Consider the following 20,586-nt stretch of genomic DNA (forward strand, 5'->3'; position numbering starts at 1 on the left):
CAAATAGTTAGTTAATAGTAGTTAACCTAGTTAGATTAGTGAGTGTATGTTCTAACCTTTATTATAGCATTCATGTTTTTCACACATTCTGACGGTAAAGCACATGAACACTCACAGTGGGAAACAACGTAATCACAGGGTAGGCCCCTGATATTCCCATATGGCCTGAAAGCACCATTTCTGCATGAAATAAATGAAGACGTAGGCTCCTGCAAGATTTTAAGGTCATGTGAATTAAATTATACCTTGCCTAACAGTGGACCTAAGAATCTGGACAAGGAAGATTTTGTAAAATCTTAAATCCCATGGTTCGTATTTTCCAACTTTATCGGATGTCATATGAGAATATTACGAGCTGTGGTATTAAAAGCAGGCATGCCAAATAATTATGGGCGAAGTGTTTTTGTTAATATTTTGTTAAAATATTTACTTCTTTATGAGATTTCTTCTTTAAGAAATTTGCTTCCCTTCAAGGTTTTCTCATCATTTAGTCAACTTTACCAAAGGTGGCAATAATTCTGGAGTGTACTGTAATTCTTTATAACTCTACTTATTATGGCCGCCGTTAGCGAAGCGCTCATATAGGGATTGTCAAAGTTTTTTTATTCTTTTTTTTTTTTCGTCATCTACTTCCTGAAATTTTGGTCAACGATACCCGGGACACCGAAACACCGGGGCACATGAAATTTGGTGGGTATATAGCCCCACTAGACTTTTATGGAAAATTTCTGTTTGGTCCCCGGGGGCCACCCGCCCCCTCTGCTCTGGGCCGCCCCGAAACCCAAAAAATGTGGTTTTTCCTAAATAACTATCTGAACCGTGGCACCGAGAATAAGAAAATGTTTATGGTATGTTGGTCTCAAGGGCCCACATCAACCTACTGTAGCCCATAATCACTCATTTGTGATTAGCACCCCCCTCCCCCCCGGTAAAAAATGAAAATGCAATATCATTCTGCTTTAATCGCCCCTCTCTTCAGTTAAGATGTTCAGAACTGCACCAAATTTTATGTGTATGATTAACCTGACATTCTCTGGGGGTATGCCAAGTTTTGTAGAATTTCATTCATGGGGGGGGTCTAAAAAAATGAGTGACTGTACACTCATTGGCCTGTAGATGGTAGTGCACACATATACACACGCACACACAGGCACGCACATTATATCGGTATCGGCAATTGGAACGGCCGATACATAATTACAAATTCAGTAGGATTAAAGGAAAACCAAATATTCATCATCAATTGGCTGCATTTCCAGTATTGCCGATAAGTAGTCGTTTGTCCACCAGATGGCGCATCGTTGCAGTGAGACGTAATTTTGTTGGGAAGTTAATCTAAAGTGGGTTGGAAAGACAAGGACAACACTGTAGTTTACCGCAGAGAACATCTAATAAGGGTAGGATGATTTCCACATGAAATGTAATTCCCATTGCTTCTTGAAGCCGAAATAAATCTGAGAATGTTTATCGGACATGCTTGGTTTTTACTGCAGGTAGGCTACGTTAATCTTGTAAATTATAGCTAGGAGGTAGGTAAAATACATAGATATATATACTGACTAGATGTCTGAAGTGGTAAATGACCACCATTCTAACTTTCAGTCACCTGATGAGAACTTTGTGAACTCTTTGTATGAACATTTGAACGAGTGAATAAAAAATAGAAATAATTATCCCAGAAAGTCCCAGAAATATGACTTGAATAGAAGTTAGTTAGTTATTAACAATTAATTGATAAACTTTTAAAATACTTTGAGCACTGATGCAGTCAGCATAGGCCTCTCACATTGTTTGCAGGTAGCCTACATTTTATTCCTGTATCGCTGTGTGGGGCGGAAGCTGCACTGAATACAACAGGAAAGCCCTGCAGCGCATAGTGAACACAGCTGGAAGGATTATTGGTGCTTCACTCCCCTCCCTGAAGGACATTTACACCACCCACCTCACCCGCAAGGTGACCAAAATTGTGAGTGATGCAAGTCACCCCGCTCACAATCTGTTTGATCTACTGCCCTCTGGGAAGAGGTACAGAAGCCTGCGCTCCCGCACTACCAGACTCACCAACAGCTTCATACACCAAGCTGTAAGGATGCTGAACTCTCTCCCTCCTCTCCCCCCTCCACCCTCAGCTACATAACATCCTGGACATTGGACCCAAAATGGCCGCCTGCACTACTCCACTTGCACACTTGCACACTTGTACACTTGTACACTTTACAACTTGGTGTTGTTGTCCTGAAAACACAACACTTCTGCTGCTCTTACATAACTTGCACCACTATGCCACTTTCTTTCTTACTTAGGTCAAACAGAACTACCCAAGCCTTTTATTGGCCTGACTTTGCACTAGTATTTTATTGACTGTCTATGCACAATTTCAACCAAATTTTGCTGCTCTTATTTTTTCATTATTATATGTGCCCTCTTATTTACTTATTTACTTACTTTTTTGTTTACTTGAATGTTATGTTTGTCTGTGGACCTAAATTGGCAAAATATGTCTTGTCTTCACCGTGGGATAGTGAGAAACGTAATTTCGATCTCTTTGTATGTCTGGAACATGTGAAGAAATTGACAATAAAGCTGACTTTGACTTTGACTTTGACTTTGATTCCGTTTTCGATGGCAAACGCAAAACAGCTCCAAAACAACCACCGGTGGACAAAAAGAGTATTACATGTGTACTGTTTGACTCGCCATAGAGAATAAATGGGGGAAATTGCGGAGGTTTTAGTTTGACGATGTTGTGCGGGCCGGATGCTATATACTACGGACATGTATTGGGGGGCCACCCAAAATGAGGTGGCGGGCCGTAGTTTGGGGACCACTGCTATTGTTACCGACAAAGTGGATTCAATTTATATCTGTGGTGATCATAGACTGTATATATATATACAGTCTATGGTGGTGATGTCAATAGCCGAATCGGGGCGCTTAAGGACTATGTGGAAGGAGATGACATCTCTCCCCGAATAGCTCTGGACACAAATGTAAATAAGCATGGTCATACCTTTATGGAATTTTTGAAGGACTCTAAATGTTGTATACTTAACGGGAGGTTAAATCCTGAAAATGACAACTTTACTTCCATTTCTGTAAGGGGCAAAGCTGTTGTTGATTACATAGTGGCACCTCATGTTGATTTGAAAACATGTCTTGGATTTAATGTTTATTCCCCTTCTGAACTTATTGACAGGGTTGGTCCAGAAGGTTTTAATTTGATTGGTAAGCAGCAGACTCCCTGACCATTCAGTTCTTTGTTTACGTTTTCAAGTGGGGGAGGTAGTTAATACTCAGAATAATGTTGACTGTTTACAGTATGTAAAAAGACGAGACAGGAATTACCCTGTTGATTTTCTGTCTTCAGAGAGGTGTTGCAGCGCTTTACTGGAGGTAATAGGCCAATTACAGATTGTACAGGAAAATCAGGAAAAGATGGACCAATGTTATACTAATCTCTGTAACGTTTTACATGCTGAGATGGAGAAATATTGTCCTATAAAAAAAATGGGTTCTACAAAGAAATATTACAGAGCTAAACAACCTTATTGGAATAATGAATTAAATGAGTTATGGTTGAAGTTGCGTTCTGCAGAGAGAATATTCCTTAAATGTGGTCCTGGGGAACCTTGGAAGAGGAGGGCCTTGCATAATGAATTCATACAATGCCAGGCTAATTTTGATAGAAAGCTCAGGTTCTTCAAAAGAAGGTTTAAAAGAGGCCAAGCCCTCAAATTAGAACAGTTACAAACTGGTAACCTTCAGCAATTCTGGAGGGAAATACATAAGTTAGGCCCAAAAAAGAAAACATCAATACCCATGGAGGTTCTATTGGAAAGTGGAGGTTCTTCTTGTGAATCTGGTCAAATATTTAAAAAGTGGGAAAAAGATGACAGTGAATTATATGCTTATAGTAGTTCCACTTTATTTGATGATAATTTCTTAGAAGTAACTTGTAAAGTAAAACTTGAGCTGGAAAATGGGATGAATACTGTATACTATCAAAATGATATACTGAACAGTGATATTACATTAGATGAGGTACTTAAAGTGCTAGATAAAGCCAAGAAGAATAAAGCTGTGGGCATTGAAGATCTCCCTAATGAGGTGCTGAAGAACCCTAACTTGTGTAATGTCCTACATTGTTTGTGTCACATATGTTTTCAAAATGGTATTATCCCATCTGAGTGGAATAGATCAATAATCAAACCCATCCCGAAATCTATAAAAGATGACCCTAGAGTCCCGTTGAATTATAGAGGGATTAGTTTGATCAGCACAGTTTATAAAATTTACTCAGGAGTCCTTAACAACAGACTTAATACTTTTTTGGAGGTTTATGGAGGGTTGGTAGATGAACAGAATGGTTTTAGAAAAAACAGGGCCTGTATTGATCATATTTATGTGTTGTCCTCTGTGGTGAGAGCTCGTTTGGACAAGGGTAAAAGTACTTTTGCCTGCTTTGTTGACTTCAAAAAGGCGTTTGATTGTGTTAACCGAGACCTTTTGCTGTTTAAATTAGGGGAGACAGTTACAACACTTTTTGCATTTGGCTCTGTTATTCAGAGACAGTTTGGATTAGACAAACCAATTTTTTATACAATACACTTACATATGTCTGTTAATAGTCTAAACCATTTAAAGATAATTACAGAATCTACATTTTTCACAATTTGTATTTGAATGTAAGGAGTCAGATCTTGCAACTGACCCCGGGCCCGGGGACAGTTGCAACATTGTTTGGGGATGGTTGCAACATGTTAAAAATACAATATATTACAATATATGTCAGTGCAGCAAAATGATTATTTTTGTATGTAAATACAAGTTATGTAAGTTATAATAATATTACAGTGTTATTTATTCACCAGCTTTGATTAGATGACAATTATAGATTTGTCTAGATGAGTAGGCCTTATGTGCAGATATCAAATATTAAAATTGATATAAAATACAGTAGGACTTTAGTGACATAGGAAGAATGGAACAATTTGGGAGGCAATTCACTTTTATTTAGACTATTGTCATGTAAAACATGTTTTTAAAAATATATATTTTATATTATCATATGTATGCATTGTACGGGACTGTATGGGGACAGTTGCAACAGTTGTTGCAACTGTCCCCTTTCTTGTCAGCCATGATAAAACCTCATGTGCTAGCTAAACAAGGGGACCTTGACACATGCTAACCATAGTAGCTTAAAGTTAACATATCACTCATTTAAATCATATAAGTTTGAGCTGAATCACAAAAACAGTGACAGCAGTTTAACAGAAACAAAGCTCAAGAAAATAAATACTTTCATACCTAAAAAACATTTTTTTTACAATAAATCCTGGAGCAGTTCAGAAATCTCCTTGCTTTTTCTCTGCTAGGGGGGGGCATCCAACTGAGCATATGCAGTGTGAGTGTCATCACTCTACCTTGTTTCTGATTGGAGAAAATTGACATGTTGCAACCATCCCCTGTTGCAACTGTCCCCGGTCTCCCCATCTGGTATCTATGGAAAATTCTATAATGCTATAAAAGCCCTTTATAGAGACCCCATTGCTTGTGTACAAATAAATAATTTAAAAACGGATTGGTTCCCAACGCCTTTTGGGGTGAAGCAGGGAGACTTACTCTCCCCTTCCTTATTTGCTTTTTATATAAATGATTTAGCTCAAGAAATTAAACAGGGTAATCTTGGTGTGCCAATTGAGGACATGAATTTAAGTATTCTGCTTTATGCAGATGACAATGTTTTGATAGCTGAAGAAGAAGTGAATTTACAAAATATGCTGAATATTATGAGTTCATGGTGTAGTAAATGGCGTCTTACTATTAATAGCGAAAAAACACAAGTTGTTAATTTTAGAGAAAAAAAAGTGAACTAGGGCTAGGACAACGCGTCGACGTAATCGACGACGTCGACGCAAAATATGCGCGTCGATTCGGAGGTATAACCAAAGATTGTTAAGGCGGAGCAAGATATTTCATCAGGAGCCACTTCCGGGAACCCGGATCGCACGAGGGGGGGGGTCAAAATCCCCCTTTATGCAGAGCAGAGGCAGCGACTGCTCCATTGAAGTCTATGGGCATAGCTCAGAATTTCACCACATATGCTAAGGTCTTGGTTCTATAGAGTTAGGAATGTGAATTTCGGGCACATTTTCATGATCCTCAAACCCTTCTGAACATTTCAGGTACATTTTTAGCATTTTTGAGCAATCCAGTCTGGAGAAAATCAACCTTATATCAGGTGTGCGCCGGTTATTTCTGCCGCTGCTGTTGGCCGGTTGCAACTTACGCTCGTCAATACGTCATCGACACGCCTCTTTATGCAGACAGGATTCGATCCCCATTTCGCGCCCATAGACATGAACTACGACGAAGTATCTTGCTCCGCCTTAACAATCTTTGGTATAACGCAGTCCTGGTTACTGGGCCACAACCAAGGGGGCAGGCGAATTCCCGGAAGTAGAAGAATCGACGTAGGCTGGAGGGACCACCTCTCTGCTAACTCCCATAGAAGTCCATTCATTCTAGGATTTTTTTGAAATACCATAACTTCATATAACATATATCCTGTGCTGATATTGTAGCTTTTGTGTAATCAACATAAACACTACAAAGGCAAAACAGACTCCACTACCTCGTCCGTAACGTTGGTTACCCGTAAGAAGAATGGTTAGCTTGTTCGGTTGGAGGGAAGCTAGCTTTGACGTAATCTCTCTTTCGCGCCGTAGGGAGATCACCGTATTGTTTGGATAAGAAGCTCAGTCCACCTTACTGTCTATGACGGTAACTCGTAAGCAAAACCTAGCATACACGACCGTATGTTAAGGTAAAGCATTACACAGAGGCAACCTAATAATAATTAAAAAGTAAACCTAATTTAAAAAAAAAAAAAAAACGGCAGTAATCATTTCAGAGGTTTTCGATGGATTGACCGTAGGTCGGAAAAGTGGAAAGAAAATAGCTTCAAGGCTATAACTTTTTTGTTTTGTTTTAGCATGACTGTTTTTGAAGATGATCATGTATGGTAGCTTCAACATTAACACGACTTGGTGAGGATGATATTAATAATAATACATAAATAAATGTTTAACTTTGATGACTTTGAAGGCGAAGGAAATGTGAGAAGAATTTCTGTGTATCTATCATATGAGTTACAAGATTCAGTTCTATGGCTAACGTCACGAAGTTAAGTGTGAGGCTGCGCAGTACTGGGGGGACCAACTGAAAAATCGTTCTATTTGACTCAGTGCCCTCCCATTGAAAACGACGGAGTCTGTTCGTCCATTTCTTTTACTGTCTATGGTTAAACCAAGGGGGCAGGCGAATTCCCGGAAGTAGAAGAATCGACGTAGGCTGGAGGGACCACCTCTCTGCTAACTCCCATAGAAGTCCATTCATTCTAGGATTTTTTTGAAATACCATAACTTCATATCACATATATCCTGTGCTGATATTGTAGCTTTTGTGTAATCAACATAAACACTACAAAGGCAAAACAGACTCCACTACATCGTCCGTAACGTTGGTTACCCGTAAGAAGAATGGTTAGCTTGTTCGGTTGGAGGGAAGCTAGCTTTGACGTAATCTCTCTTTCGCACCGTAGGGAGATCACCGTATTGTTTGGATAAGAAGCTCAGTCCACCTTACTGTCTATGACGGTAACTCGTAAGCAAAACCTAGCATACACGACCGTATGTTAAGGTAAAGCATTACACAGAGGCAACCGAATTTAAAAAAAAAAAAAAAAAAAACGGCAGTAATCATTTCAGAGGTTTTCGATGGATTGACCGTAGGTCGGAAAAGTGGAAAGAAAATAGCTTCAAGGCTATAACTTTTTTGTTTTGTTTTAGCATGACTGTTTTTGAAGATGATCATGTATGGTAGCTTCAACATTAACACGACTTGGTGAGGATGATAATAGACAACCCATAGACAGTAAAAGAAATGGACGAACAGACTCCGTCGTTTTCAATGGGAGGGCACTGAGTCAAATAGAACGATTTTTCAGTTGGTCCCCCCAGTACTGCGCAGCCTCACACTTAACTTCGTGACGATAGCCATAGAACTGAATCTTGTAACTCATGTGATAGATACACAGAAATTCTTTCTCACATTTCCTTCGCCTTCAAAGTAATCAAAGTTAAACATTTATTTATGTATTATTATTAATAGCATCCTCACCAAGTCGTGTTAATGTTGAAGCTACCATACATGATCATCTTCAAAAACAGTCATGCTAAAACAAAACAAAAAAGTTATAGCCTTGAAGCTATTTTCTTTCCACTTTTCCGACCTACGGTCAATCCATCGAAAACCTCTGAAATTATTACTGCCGTTTTTTTTTTAATTAGGTTGCCTCTGTGTAATGCTTTACCAAAGATCCTTAATATACATTATTATTCTTTATCAACCGTCTCTGGCTTTACCTTAACATACGGTCGTGTATGCTAGGTTTTGCTTACGAGTTACCGTCATAGACAGTAAGGTGGACTGAGCTTCTTATCCAAACAATACGGTGATCTCCCTACGGCGCGAAAGAGAGATTACGTCAAAGCTAGCTTCCCTCCAACCGAACAAGCTAACCATTCTTCTTACGGGTAACCAACGTTACGGACGAGGTAGTGGAGTCTGTTTTGCCTTTGTAGTGTTTATGTTGATTACACAAAAGCTACAATATCAGCACAGGATATATGTTATATGAAGTTATGGTATTTCAAAAAAATCCTAGAATGAATGGACTTCTATGGGAGTTAGCAGAGAGGTGGTCCCTCCAGCCTACGTCGATTCTTCTACTTCCGGGAATTCGCCTGCCCCCTTGCCACAACCACACTCAGAACACGGAAGCAACGTGGATTTTACGTGCCTACGTGTGTGTGGAATGCAATGTGATAGGTCAAGGAATCGCAATCTACGGCTACGTAATTTATTGCGCGCCTTTTAATCGCCGAGGTAAGTCGCAGTCTTTTGTCATTGCAATTTAGAAACTGTAATATTAAGAGAAAATACCACATTGACCGGCAAGTACTCATTTTCCGTTGTGTAAACACAGTGCACTCTTAAGGTTGCATGTTTATGTCAGTCATAAAACGAATAGTTTGACAGCAACGAGGTCTTGTTTTAAAGTTCTTCAGCAGACTACAATGAAGCTTGCATTGTCTGGGATCCGGGGGACTGAACATTTTTGTCGGTTTATCGAGTTATTACGCAGTCTTGGTTAACTTTTACATGCATTTTTACATTGATTCTTTAAATGTTGCTTCCCCCCCCTCCAGATTTGCCTGATTGATCACTGCCTAGCGTCATCTTTATACAACACTTTGCACACACATTCCACCAATCCCCTCCACACACACACACAGAAAGAAAGAAGCAAAAACAGCTCTTTTAAGAGCTACTTTCTCTCTCTCTCTCTCTCTCTCTCTCTCGTTGTGTTTTTGTACCGTTTTGCCAGGTAGGTTCATTGAAATGTATAAAAAATATTGTCAAGTTATTATGACAGATTTGAAATCAAGGCATGTACACACAATAACTAATGCACTGTATTTGTGTGTGTTTCTACCCCAAAGTATGGCTGAGAATACTGAAGGTAATTCATAAATCTGTTGTCTTTCTGAGTAAGATGTGATTGGTATGGTCACCTGTCTGTTTCTTCAATACAGTGGCTTCATTTCATTTCAAAACCAAAGTGATCAAAACAAATGAAAGAAAATTAATTTAATTCCTCCTTAACTCTTCCTCCATATCTATTTACCCGCAGCTATTTGTATTGACCCTGTGTAGATGTGACTTTATGTACTACAACCTCAATGCCTTCCCAAAGCTAAAGCGCAAGCAATCTGTAAGTGTCTTATATTCTATTTACAGAAATATGTGTTACAATATTGGTGAACATACTGGATCAGTACATCCCTTGTACAATACGTTATGGTGATGTGATGGTCTGTTGTTCAGATAATAGATATGTACAATTTAATTGATTATTTTAATGATCTTGTTTATGACAAGGATCACAGAAAGAGGTCAGAACAGGAGGGGGGCTCTATACCAGCCACACCACAGGCACACCACGGGCACACCTCAGCTACTCATCCACACCAGGGGAGTGATCCTCTGGATGGGGTGTCAGGAGGGAGTGATGAGGAGGGAGGGGGTGATGAGCTTCCTGAGGAAAACCCTGAGGAGGAAAATGTGGTAAAGAAAACAGTACATTTCAATAAGCAACAACAGTTTATTTAGTCCAAATACACACACACACACACTCCCCACGCCACCCCGTCCCACCAAGGGGAAACACTAGATGTTGTATTAACAGTATACACTTTTGCTATTATGAAGATTACTTCATAAGATAAAATTAACTACATGCAACTTAAACTCCTGTGTATGGTTTTACAGGTACCATTCGCAGACATTGATTTCTATCAATGTTTACTGCTGGAGACCGAGCGAGTGTTGGTGATTGGTGGTGGGACCATATTTGTCCTCAACCACTTCAACACGGTGACAAAGTGTTTGGATGTAAATAGTTAATCATATTTTTTTCATGTCCACTTTGATATTGTTGTTTAGCGTAGTTAATAATATGTATTTTATATCTCCATAAAATACCTATATTCTTTTTGTTAAATAAATGTACACTGACTCATTTGGATGTGCTCCTTTGCATTGCAATCTTAACATTTTCAACACCTCCAAATCTGCAAAATGTGATAATTGATTGCTTAATGCTTTTCTTAACTAGAACGAGAAATTGATGGTCGTGGAAAGGAAGGCTGTTGTGTTTGAAGGGAGCAGCTCCTATATTTATAAATGCTCCTGCGACTTCCACCATGGGAGGCTTGTGGAAGCTCTCTCTGACCACTTGGAGCAGTCCTTTCATGGTATTCATTTATATCCTGTTTGACATTTAAGTGTAATTTGTAGTAATTAGATGGATTCATTATAATTCATAATATGATTGTTAATGTATTAATATGGTACTATTGTGTAGCAGCTGTTGAAATGTGTCTTTGGATACTCATTTAGAGACCAGCTGCATCCATGTCAAGGCCCTGACACGAGTCCTACACAATTTAAATGTGCCCGAGGTGCCTATGAATCAGGAAGATGGTAATGTACTGGTTATTTTTTATTGTGTAGTTGTTGGCCTAATTTTCTAAGACTCGAATACAAGAAATCTTATACTAAGCTCCTTTGTTTATTTAGAATTTTACAAAATTTAATGTGTTATTTTATACACCCTTCATATAGTATAACTAACTATGACAGAGAAAAAATAAGACTGCTTTTTAATGGTGAGCATGCAATTCCATTTATAATCTAATTCATTCAACTCCAGTAACTGCTCCTCAGTTAAAAAAAATGAAGCTGTACTGAATCTATCACGCCTTACTTCAGAAGTATTGATATACAATATAACTGATAGAATCGCTTAAAGTTCATAGGTGCTTTGCTGGTGCTTAGATTAGAAAATAAATGATTACGCCATTACTCAATAGGCACAACTATGTTTGCATTAAGCCTTGTCTATCCCACACATCCCGCATGATATATTCTCTAACAGTTAAGTAAAATAACAAAGCAAGTAACACAATAGAAATGCATGATATAATTCTTATTAATTTAAACTAAATGCATGTCATTTTAAATAATTCTAAGTAATTCCAATTACAACCAATTATTTCCAATTAATTTCACTTTACTCTTGTTTTGTTCTTCCTTCCTTGAAATACAACTTACATCATGTTAACTGCTACTTGCTGCTTTTTTACTGTCCCCTTTGTCCAAGATATTTTCCAGGCTGTTTCCAAGTTCTCAAAGGACTGTTTTGGGTGTGTGAGAGAATGGGTTTGTGACTTTGTCTGTGTGTATGTTAATTCATCAATTTCAAGTATTTACAAGAAACGTTCCTTTTCTTCAGGCCTAGTCCTTCACTAAGCAACCTTGGATATACAGAATGGCCACTGTTCGAGTTCCATATGTTGTTGTTGTGGTAGTGTTTGTTGGTGTTGGTGTTGTTGTTGTTGTTGTTGGTTTCGGTGTTGGTGTCGGTGTTGGTGTTGGTGTCGGTGTTGGTGGTGTTGTTGTTGTTGGTGGTGGTGGTGGTAGTAGGATTTTTTTTCCTGTAGGGTTGGAACTAAACGCTTGACTTCTTAGTTCCCTTTATCTTTATACTGTCCTAATATTAACAAGATTTCAGGACTTAACCGCCTCGCTTTTGTGTCCAAGATGTTTTCCAGGGTGTTCAGAGGACTGCTGTGTGATTGTTATTCTGTGTGTATGTATAATCATGAATTTCTTCCTTTATATACTTTAGAAGGACCCCCACCCCTTTGACCCCATAACCTCCACACACACACACACACACACCAAATCCCCCCACACACACAATATATACCTTTTTAATTAGTACTTTTAATTTATCATCTGCGACTCGAACCAGCCATCTTACGATTGCCAGCCTAACCCCTTAGACCACTGAGCCACACACTCTGCATATAAGGTGGAAAGCATATTTGCACATTTCCAATGCATGGAGGCTTTTATATTACTGAATCAGTATTAAACCATTGTTTTTGAGAACTGCTGCGTACCTGTGTAGTAAGTAGCCCAACTAACTTCTGGCACTTGTAAACAAGTGTTTCAGCCCAAGATGAACCATATTCATACCACTTTCCTGTGGGTTTTCTTGGGGTTTTGCTTTATTTACAGCATTTTCAATGTCACCCCTACAATTTTCAAGGGAGTTAAGGTTAGAAGATTAAGCTGGCCATAGCCTCAAACATTTTTGTTTTCAGCGAAGATGTCACTTGCTTGCAACTTGCATTGCAAACTTTATGGGAATGTTCTTTTTTTCGGGGCTAATGGTGATTAACATCAAGTCAGGTGAAGCCTCACTACCAAATTTAGGCCATAGTACAATTTGAAGACAGAAGCATGGCAGTGTAAGAATTCTTTGTATGGGAATGTTTTTCAAGTCAGGGTATTTGGACTATATTTACTATGTCAGGGATCATGGATCAGTCAGTATGTACGTTGTACATCAGTATGTTGATGTATTCTATGTAACCGTATTCTATGTTGCTGCATGCCAAAAAGAATCATCAATATAATTCTCAGAGTTTACCGTGTGAAATGTAGCCAAGATACTGTAAGCCACACTCTGCCAGTGTTGTGTACTGTGTTTTTTCCGACAATGTATTATTGCTGCATACCAAATTTCCATATGGAACAACATTGAAGTCGACCTTGAAAAGATTCACTGAGGAACTTTCATCATTATCCTGTGTTTACTGCTGCCCTATCATTTCCTGTCTCTCTTCCTTCTACTAGTTGCATTTGTCTAGCAATTATGTTTAGTACAATTTATTACTTAAATGTTTATGATTACATTGAAAATTAATTGAAATACATTTAAAATATCTTTTCGCATTAAGAGCAAAACAATGGTAATTTTGTACAATGTTTTGTGCAGAAATCAGATTAAATACCTTAACTGCATCCAATAAACTGTCACAGGTGTTGATCTTCGTTATGTTATGTTTATTTTCACATTGTTTACTGTTTTCAAGTGAACTTGCATAAAATAAACCATTCAGAGCTTGGTAGACTTGTATGTGTCTTTACAGTGTCTCTACTGAATGCACACTTCTATCTCTGAACTTCAATTTAGTTCAACAAATATGACAAGAATACATATAACAATTGATCTGATTATTTGTATACTTCATCATTGAAGAAAAAAATAGTCTGTGAATAACAGTTGCTTTGCTAAATTAATAGTGTAATTATTGAAGTATTGAAATATGTGCTTTGACAACAAATACAACTCCTCACTTCAAAACTTCCTCAAACATTCCTACTCATACTTAAATCTTTATAACTTGGTGTGTTTGGTCTAAATGCCTACACAACATCCATACCAACAGGCTAGTAAGAAGATGACTATTATTTTTGTTGTCAATATATTTGAAAGGTAATAAAACACTAATTTTACCTTGTCTACAGATCACAATTATGCATGCTCTCTTTACAATGAGGTAGGAAGTCAATTGTACACACAACAAATAGCTCTTATATTATCATCTGTAAGTATACCTTATTTTTTATTATGATTTCCACAATCCATTCAGTCAATGGTTCTGCAGATCCCTTTTGCACCTTCACACTTTGTGGTGCTTAAGACCAAAGCGCATGGTATAGTAAAGGCACATGCTGGCACTATGAAGTGCCAGACGTGCAACAGAGGCAACACACAATGTGGCCATGTGCGAGTCCTGCAGGACTGTTTAAAAGCAACAGGTGCTGAGGGGAGTGCCGTGAGAGCAGCTCTGAGAGGAGGAGGGCCCTATCAGGATGTCCGGAAGCTGGCAGTGTCCTCAAAGCCCATCCCCTTTGACCTCCCCATCGACAAGAGGGTATCTGCATTAATGACATAATGAAAACTTACCTTTATATAGAAAAGAAATGAGTCACCTCTATGAAATAAATGTAAAAAAAACTCAAATAAAAGTTATAATGGCATGTCAGACAAATACAGAGTGCACAAAAGGTATCGAGAGAGGTCGATGAATGACAAGTTGCATGAACAAACTTAAGACTTCTTAATGACTACAGCCGTTTTGATGTCACACAGGAGTGCATCAATTCTTAAAAAAGAAACTACTGACCTAGGAAAATGTTACCTTTTCTTGTATTCATATCTAATTATGTTTAATACAGATACATTACAGCCGTTCTTTTGTAATGCTGGAGAGGAACTTAGAGGGGGTGATACTCCTCCAAAGCAATGTTGGGAGGTGTGATTGTGGCCATTCCATGTCTGCCACACCTAAAGACGTGTATATTTACAGTCAGTCCACGGTGGCAAAAGCGATACGTATGTATAGCAGTATCATTTCCTTTTTATCTTATTTTCAGCTGCACTGAAAATGCATCACATGCATTCATGTTCCTCAACACAATTAAAAGGTGTTTTCTCCAAATTCAATACAAAATGGCCTCTCATTATGACCACTGCATTTTTGTTTACACAATGAATAGGGCATGTAATGTTACTAGAAATATTATGGATAATAGATCAGATAGATAATAGATCAGTGAAGTGCATGGAAATACTGGGAGAAAGCAAAAAACAAATATAATAGTAAAAATAATAGTAAAACTGAAATAACTTTGGCAGTAGTCTTTTGAAGTGGCACTTTGGTATTTGATATTGCATTGGGGGGAACCACTTGTTATTTTACTTATTAAAACTACTTCCCTCTCACAAAGTTTATCAACAGGCATGTGAGTCATGTGGACACCAACAGCATTTTGATGGGGGAGACGAGTTCCTCCTGAACATGGGCACATATGTAGTGCACCATGAAGTCCTTAGGGACTATTTTTACCACTTCCTGAATTCAAGGTTGGTATGACATTACATGCAATCATTATCTGGACATGCCGACCAGCAATGTTCAAAGCACTTATGGTACACCTCTCTTTCATCTCCAGCTCCACAATGTACAACTACTTGGAAGTGTACAACACCAACATGTTGGACAGGGCAGTTCCCGAGAGCATCCAAATAACATACAGGAAGTTCCGAGATGCTGTCCTGTCCTTCATGGATCTGATGACGGCAGACTTTGCAGACGGGTTTAAATGCCCTGTCTGCAAAGACAAGTACACGTATGTTCAATCTTACACACACACACACACACACACACACACAGTGGTTATACCTTACATGGTCTTTACAACTCAATATACAAATTAGATTTTGTCTTCTCAGAGCTGTGGTCATGGATGGCACATCCCTGGGCTACCAGCAGAAATATGCCCTGAAAAGGGATGGGCAGTATGGTACCCGAGTGGCAAATTCTGGAAGATGAGTATTCTTTAAGAGTTTGGTCATTACCCATTCTCTTCATGACCTGTTAATCAGTGTTACAATATTTTTATGTTTAGTTTATGGGTTTTAATTTATCTTCTCCATGTAGAGTAACATTTTTGTCGTTGCTTTATTCACCAGTCATCCTGAAAGGGTGCTGGTGAGCAGTGCACCCCTCCGCAAGCTGCTCACCAAATTTGTAGATGACGGCCTGACGCCTGCAGAGGCTATTGAAATGGAGGGCCTAGCAGAGCGGCACTCTGCATTCTTGCTGCCTCTGCTCCAGGCCTGCTTGGAGGTGGGGATGACCTGTGTTGGACCATGTCGCCGCATAGTCCAGGAGGTGGCCAAGAACTCCCCTGCCTGCGCTCTGCTCCACCCTAGTGAACGGGTGGAAGCTATGGTTCAGGACCTTGAAGCCATGGGCTACACGGGAGTGGAGGGGCACCCACAACTTCTAAAGACCCTAGCTGAGGAGTGCCCCTTGTTCTTTCAAATGGTTGGGGCGGAGGGAGCATTCCCCGAGGTAGCTGTGCCCATTTTCCGGGCGCTCCACCAGAAGGCAAGGGGCGCTCTGATGAAGCCAGCCCTGGACACTCCTCTCACAACTATGGAGAGGGATGGAGATTTTTTCCCTTGTCTCCCCCTTGTCCGGGACCGGGGTTTATTTGATGCAGATGGCGAGAGGGAGCAGGGCCGTTTGACAGACTGCAGGAAGGTGGGGAGCAGGCACCCAAGCCTAATTCCTGGCATATTCACACTGTTCTGCAAACATGGTACGTTCATTTTTCATTTTCATTTGTCCTGATTGTCTATCTGCTTTGTGAAAGCATTGTCTTTACACATGGTAATAAGCAATGTTGTATTAACATCATAAACTTGGCATGTGACCTGTCTATCTATTGTGTCTGTGGTTTCTGTACAGGAGTATGTCTTGGCTTCTCCATCATGGAGCAGGTGGAGTCGGTGAACGTGCCATTCTCCATTTTACGGAGCAGATTCACCAAATGTAAGGATTCTGCATACCTTTCTTGTGTGACATTACCAGGTCATTTGTTGTTTTTGCTTTGGTTGGTTTTATAGGTTCAGAAATACTGTTCTCATCAAAAAATCACATTTCACTTCTGTTGTATTGTAGGTCCGGAGGTAGTCATTTATGATAATGCCTGTCAGCTCCACACTTACGCCATTAGGAGGGACCCCCAATTTTTTAATAAAACCTGGTTTTTGGTTAATCGCCTCCATTGGAGGAATCATTCAGGTATTGGATGACACAGCACTCACACTATTCTATACACTATTTTTAAAACTATGTAACCTACATAAAATAATTCCTTTTTGTTTTTAATGTTATTACAGGCTGCAACGCTGGATACCAGCTGGATGATTACCCCCAGCACCAGGATATAAATTCTCAGTTGGCCGAACAAAGCAATTCATTGCTGAAAAAACTGAAAAGCCAACTGTCTTATATGAACAGAGACAATTTCATAGGCCACCTGAGGCTCTTCTTATGGCACAAGTCTCGAAAAATTATAAATAACATGAGGTAAGGACGCTGGGTTACAGTGCCTCTCACACCACACACACACACACCCTGTGAGGTAAGGACGCTGGGTTACAGTGCCTCTCACACCACACATACACACACACACACACACCCTGTGAGGTAAGGACGCTGGGTTACAGTGCCTCTCACACCACACACACACACACACCCTGTGAGGTAAGGACGCTGGGTTACAGTGCCTCTCACACCACACACACACACACACACACACCCTGTGAGGTAAGGACGTTGGGTTACAGTGCCTCTCACACCACACACACACACACACACACACACCCTGTGAGGTAAGGACGCTGGGTTACAGTGCCTCTCACACCACACACACACACACACCCTGTGAGGTAAGGACGCTGGGTTACAGTGCCTCTCACACCACACACACACACACACACACACACCCTGTGAGGTAAGGACGCTGGGTTACAGTGCCTCTCACACCACACACACACACACACACACACACCCTGTGAGGTAAGGACGCTGGGTTACAGTGCCTCTCACACCACACACACACACACACCCTGTGAGGTAAGGACGCTGGGTTACAGTGCCTCTCACACCACACACACACACACACACACACACCCTGTGAGGTAAGGACGCTGGGTTACAGTGCCTCTCACACCACACACACACACACACCCTGTGAGGTAAGGACGCTGGGTTACAGTGCCTCTCACACCACACACACACACACACACACACACCCTGTGAGGTAAGGACGCTGGGTTACAGTGCCTCTCACACCACACACACACACACACCCTGTGAGGTAAGGACGCTGGGTTACAGCACCACCACCAGCAGCAGCACCACCACCAGCAGCAGCAGCACCACCAGCACCATCACCACCACCACCACCAGCAGCAGCAGCACCACCAGCACCATCACCACCAGCAGCAGCAGCAGCACCACCAGCACCATCACCACCAGCACCATCACCACCACCACCACCAGCAGCAGCAGCACCACCAGCACCATCACCACCACCACCAGCAGCAGCTGGAATGCTTGCAGTGTGTAGGTGTGATTTAAGCTATAATAAGCTATATTGCACCCTTCTGTGTGCTTAACAAAACCATGTGCCAGGATGAAATCACGGTTCAGAGTGACGCATTATTTTGAGCGCGGGTACTTTTTAGGGTATTGTAGAAGGATAGATGTATGAAGGTGGCCTAAATTATATATTTTTGGAATGCTTGCAGTGTGTAGGTGTGATCTAAGCTATAATAAGCTATATTGCACCCTTCTGTGTGCTTAATAAAACCACGTGCCAGGATGAAATCACGGTTCAGAGTGACGCATTATTTTGAGCGCGGGTACTTTTTAGGGTATTGTAGAAGGATAGATGTATGAAGGTGGCCTAAATGATATATTTTTGGAATGCTTGCAGTGTGTAGGTGTGATCTAAGCTATAATAAGCTATATTGCACCCTTCTGTGTGCTTAATAAAACCATGTGCCAGGATGAAATCACGGTTCAGAGTAACGCATTATTTTGAGCGCGGGTACTTTTTAGGGTATTGTAAAAGGATAGATGTATGAAGGTGGCCTAAATGATATATTTTTGGAATGCTTGCAGTGTGTAGGTGTGATCTAAGCTATAATAAGCTATATTGCACCCTTCTGTGTGCTTAATAAAACCATGTGCCAGGATGAAATCACGGTTCAGAGTGACGCATTATTTTGAGCGCGGGTACTTTTTAGGGTATTGTAGAAGGATAGATGTATGAAGGTGGCCTAAATTATATATTTTTGGAATGCTTGCAGTGTGTAGGTGTGATCTAAGCTATAATAAGCTATATTGCACCCTTCTGTGTGCTTAATAAAACCATGTGCCAGGATGAAATCACGGTTCAGAGTGACGCATTATTTTGAGCGCGGGTACTTTTTAGGGTATTGTAGAAGGATAGATGTATGAAGGTGGCCTAAATTATATATTTTTGGAATGCTTGCAGTGTGTAGGTGTGATCTAAGCTATAATAAGCTATATTGCACCCTTCTGTGTGCTTAATATGGATTGGATGAAATCACAATCAAATGTTAAAAGATAAAAACGCTTTTTTTTTTAATTCCATCACATTGTCTTACAACCTTTTGCCATGTGGCAGTGTCCGTTTCAGTCAACAAACTATATTGGTCAAGAGAAAAATCAACATTAAATCAATATTTGCCAGGGGTATGAATAATTTTGTTCTAACTATCTACTAACCCTCTTTTGTACTTTGAGACTTCGTGCTCCTCTTCTTCAGGGCCAGGCTCCACAGATTGTGTTTTAGCTGGATGAAGCACAATTACGGTGTAACAGTGTGTAAATATTCAAATATTACAATACAAAAAATATAAAACCAACTGTCAACACTGCAGTTTTGGAAGAATATGTGCAGTTCAAATGCAGGAAAATACAGTACTTTGGACAAGGAAAAAACGTCATTGCACTACGTAGTAATGCAATATTTACTGAAATGTTAGTGTACTGCATTCTACTTCAGAAGAATGGCAGTAGTCGTTTTTGTCCTTTGAATGCAGATATTTTTTTGTACAGGAAGACCCAAAATATTTAAACAAATAGGCTAGCAATATGACTGATGTAATGCCAAACATGACACATAACTGTAAAAGTCAAACATAACACATAGCATAACATAAAAGGTTTAGCTGGAATCGTGGAATCGTACGATTTAGCTGGAATCGTAGCACACTTTTGACAATTAAACCATAACGTGCACAATAATGTATTAAGCTAATTAGGATAGGCTACCACATAGTGTTGTTGGTAGCCTACTTAAACTTACTTGCAGGCTAATTTCGCTTTCAATTGGGTTGAAATTGCACAAAAATCGGCCTATCTAGGCTTTGAACTCATGAATAAAGGGTATTAATCAATATGAGCATATTTTAATCGAAAAAAAAACTCGAACTATTATTTTATTTGGCGGGCGACAAAGTTGACTTTCCCTACCTTTCTCCACATGCAGGTGCGGCGTGTTTACGTTTCTGCTCAATTATGGGCCAATCACAATGTATTTCACGTAGACGTAGGCACGTAAAATCCACGTTGCTTCCGTGTTCTGAGTGTGGTTGTCATAGACATAATATACATAGACGCCGCATCGACCGCTGCTCCCTACTAGCGC

At 39.9% G+C, this 20,586-nt stretch overlaps 1 protein-coding gene across 1 annotated transcript; it reads left to right on the forward strand.

Annotated features, from left to right (window-relative positions):
* Window positions 1-8,827: 8,827 nt before the first annotated feature.
* On the forward strand, window positions 8,828-17,152 carry LOC121711192. Its single transcript, XM_042094555.1, has 14 exons — window positions 8,828-9,841; window positions 10,009-10,194; window positions 10,399-10,521; window positions 10,745-10,883; window positions 11,029-11,112; window positions 14,011-14,042; window positions 14,136-14,420; window positions 14,725-14,881; window positions 15,277-15,412; window positions 15,502-15,678; window positions 15,782-15,877; window positions 16,019-16,656; window positions 16,806-16,889; window positions 17,019-17,152. Exons 1-14 carry the CDS (start codon window positions 9,794-9,796, stop codon window positions 17,150-17,152), a joined length of 2,319 nt encoding a protein of 772 aa, XP_041950489.1. The 5' UTR covers window positions 8,828-9,793.
* Window positions 17,153-20,586: the final 3,434 nt, after the last annotated feature.

Source organism: Alosa sapidissima, chromosome 6 (genome assembly GCF_018492685.1).
Source record: "Alosa sapidissima isolate fAloSap1 chromosome 6, fAloSap1.pri, whole genome shotgun sequence".
Classification (NCBI taxonomy): domain Eukaryota; kingdom Metazoa; phylum Chordata; class Actinopteri; order Clupeiformes; family Clupeidae; genus Alosa; species Alosa sapidissima.

What these genes read in the sequence shown, in the direction of transcription:
- LOC121711192 (XM_042094555.1), top strand. Translation starts at nt 9,794, where the DNA reads ATGTACTACAACCTCAATGCCTTCCCAAAGCTAAAGCGCAAGCAATCT. An exon ending in ACCCTGAGGAGGAAAATGTG is followed by an intron (nt 10,195 to 10,398) that starts GTAAAGAAAACA and finishes ATGGTTTTACAG; the next exon opens with GTACCATTCGCAGACATTGA. An exon ending in CGAGTGGCAAATTCTGGAAG is followed by an intron (nt 15,878 to 16,018) that starts ATGAGTATTCTT and finishes TGCTTTATTCAC; the next exon opens with CAGTCATCCTGAAAGGGTGC.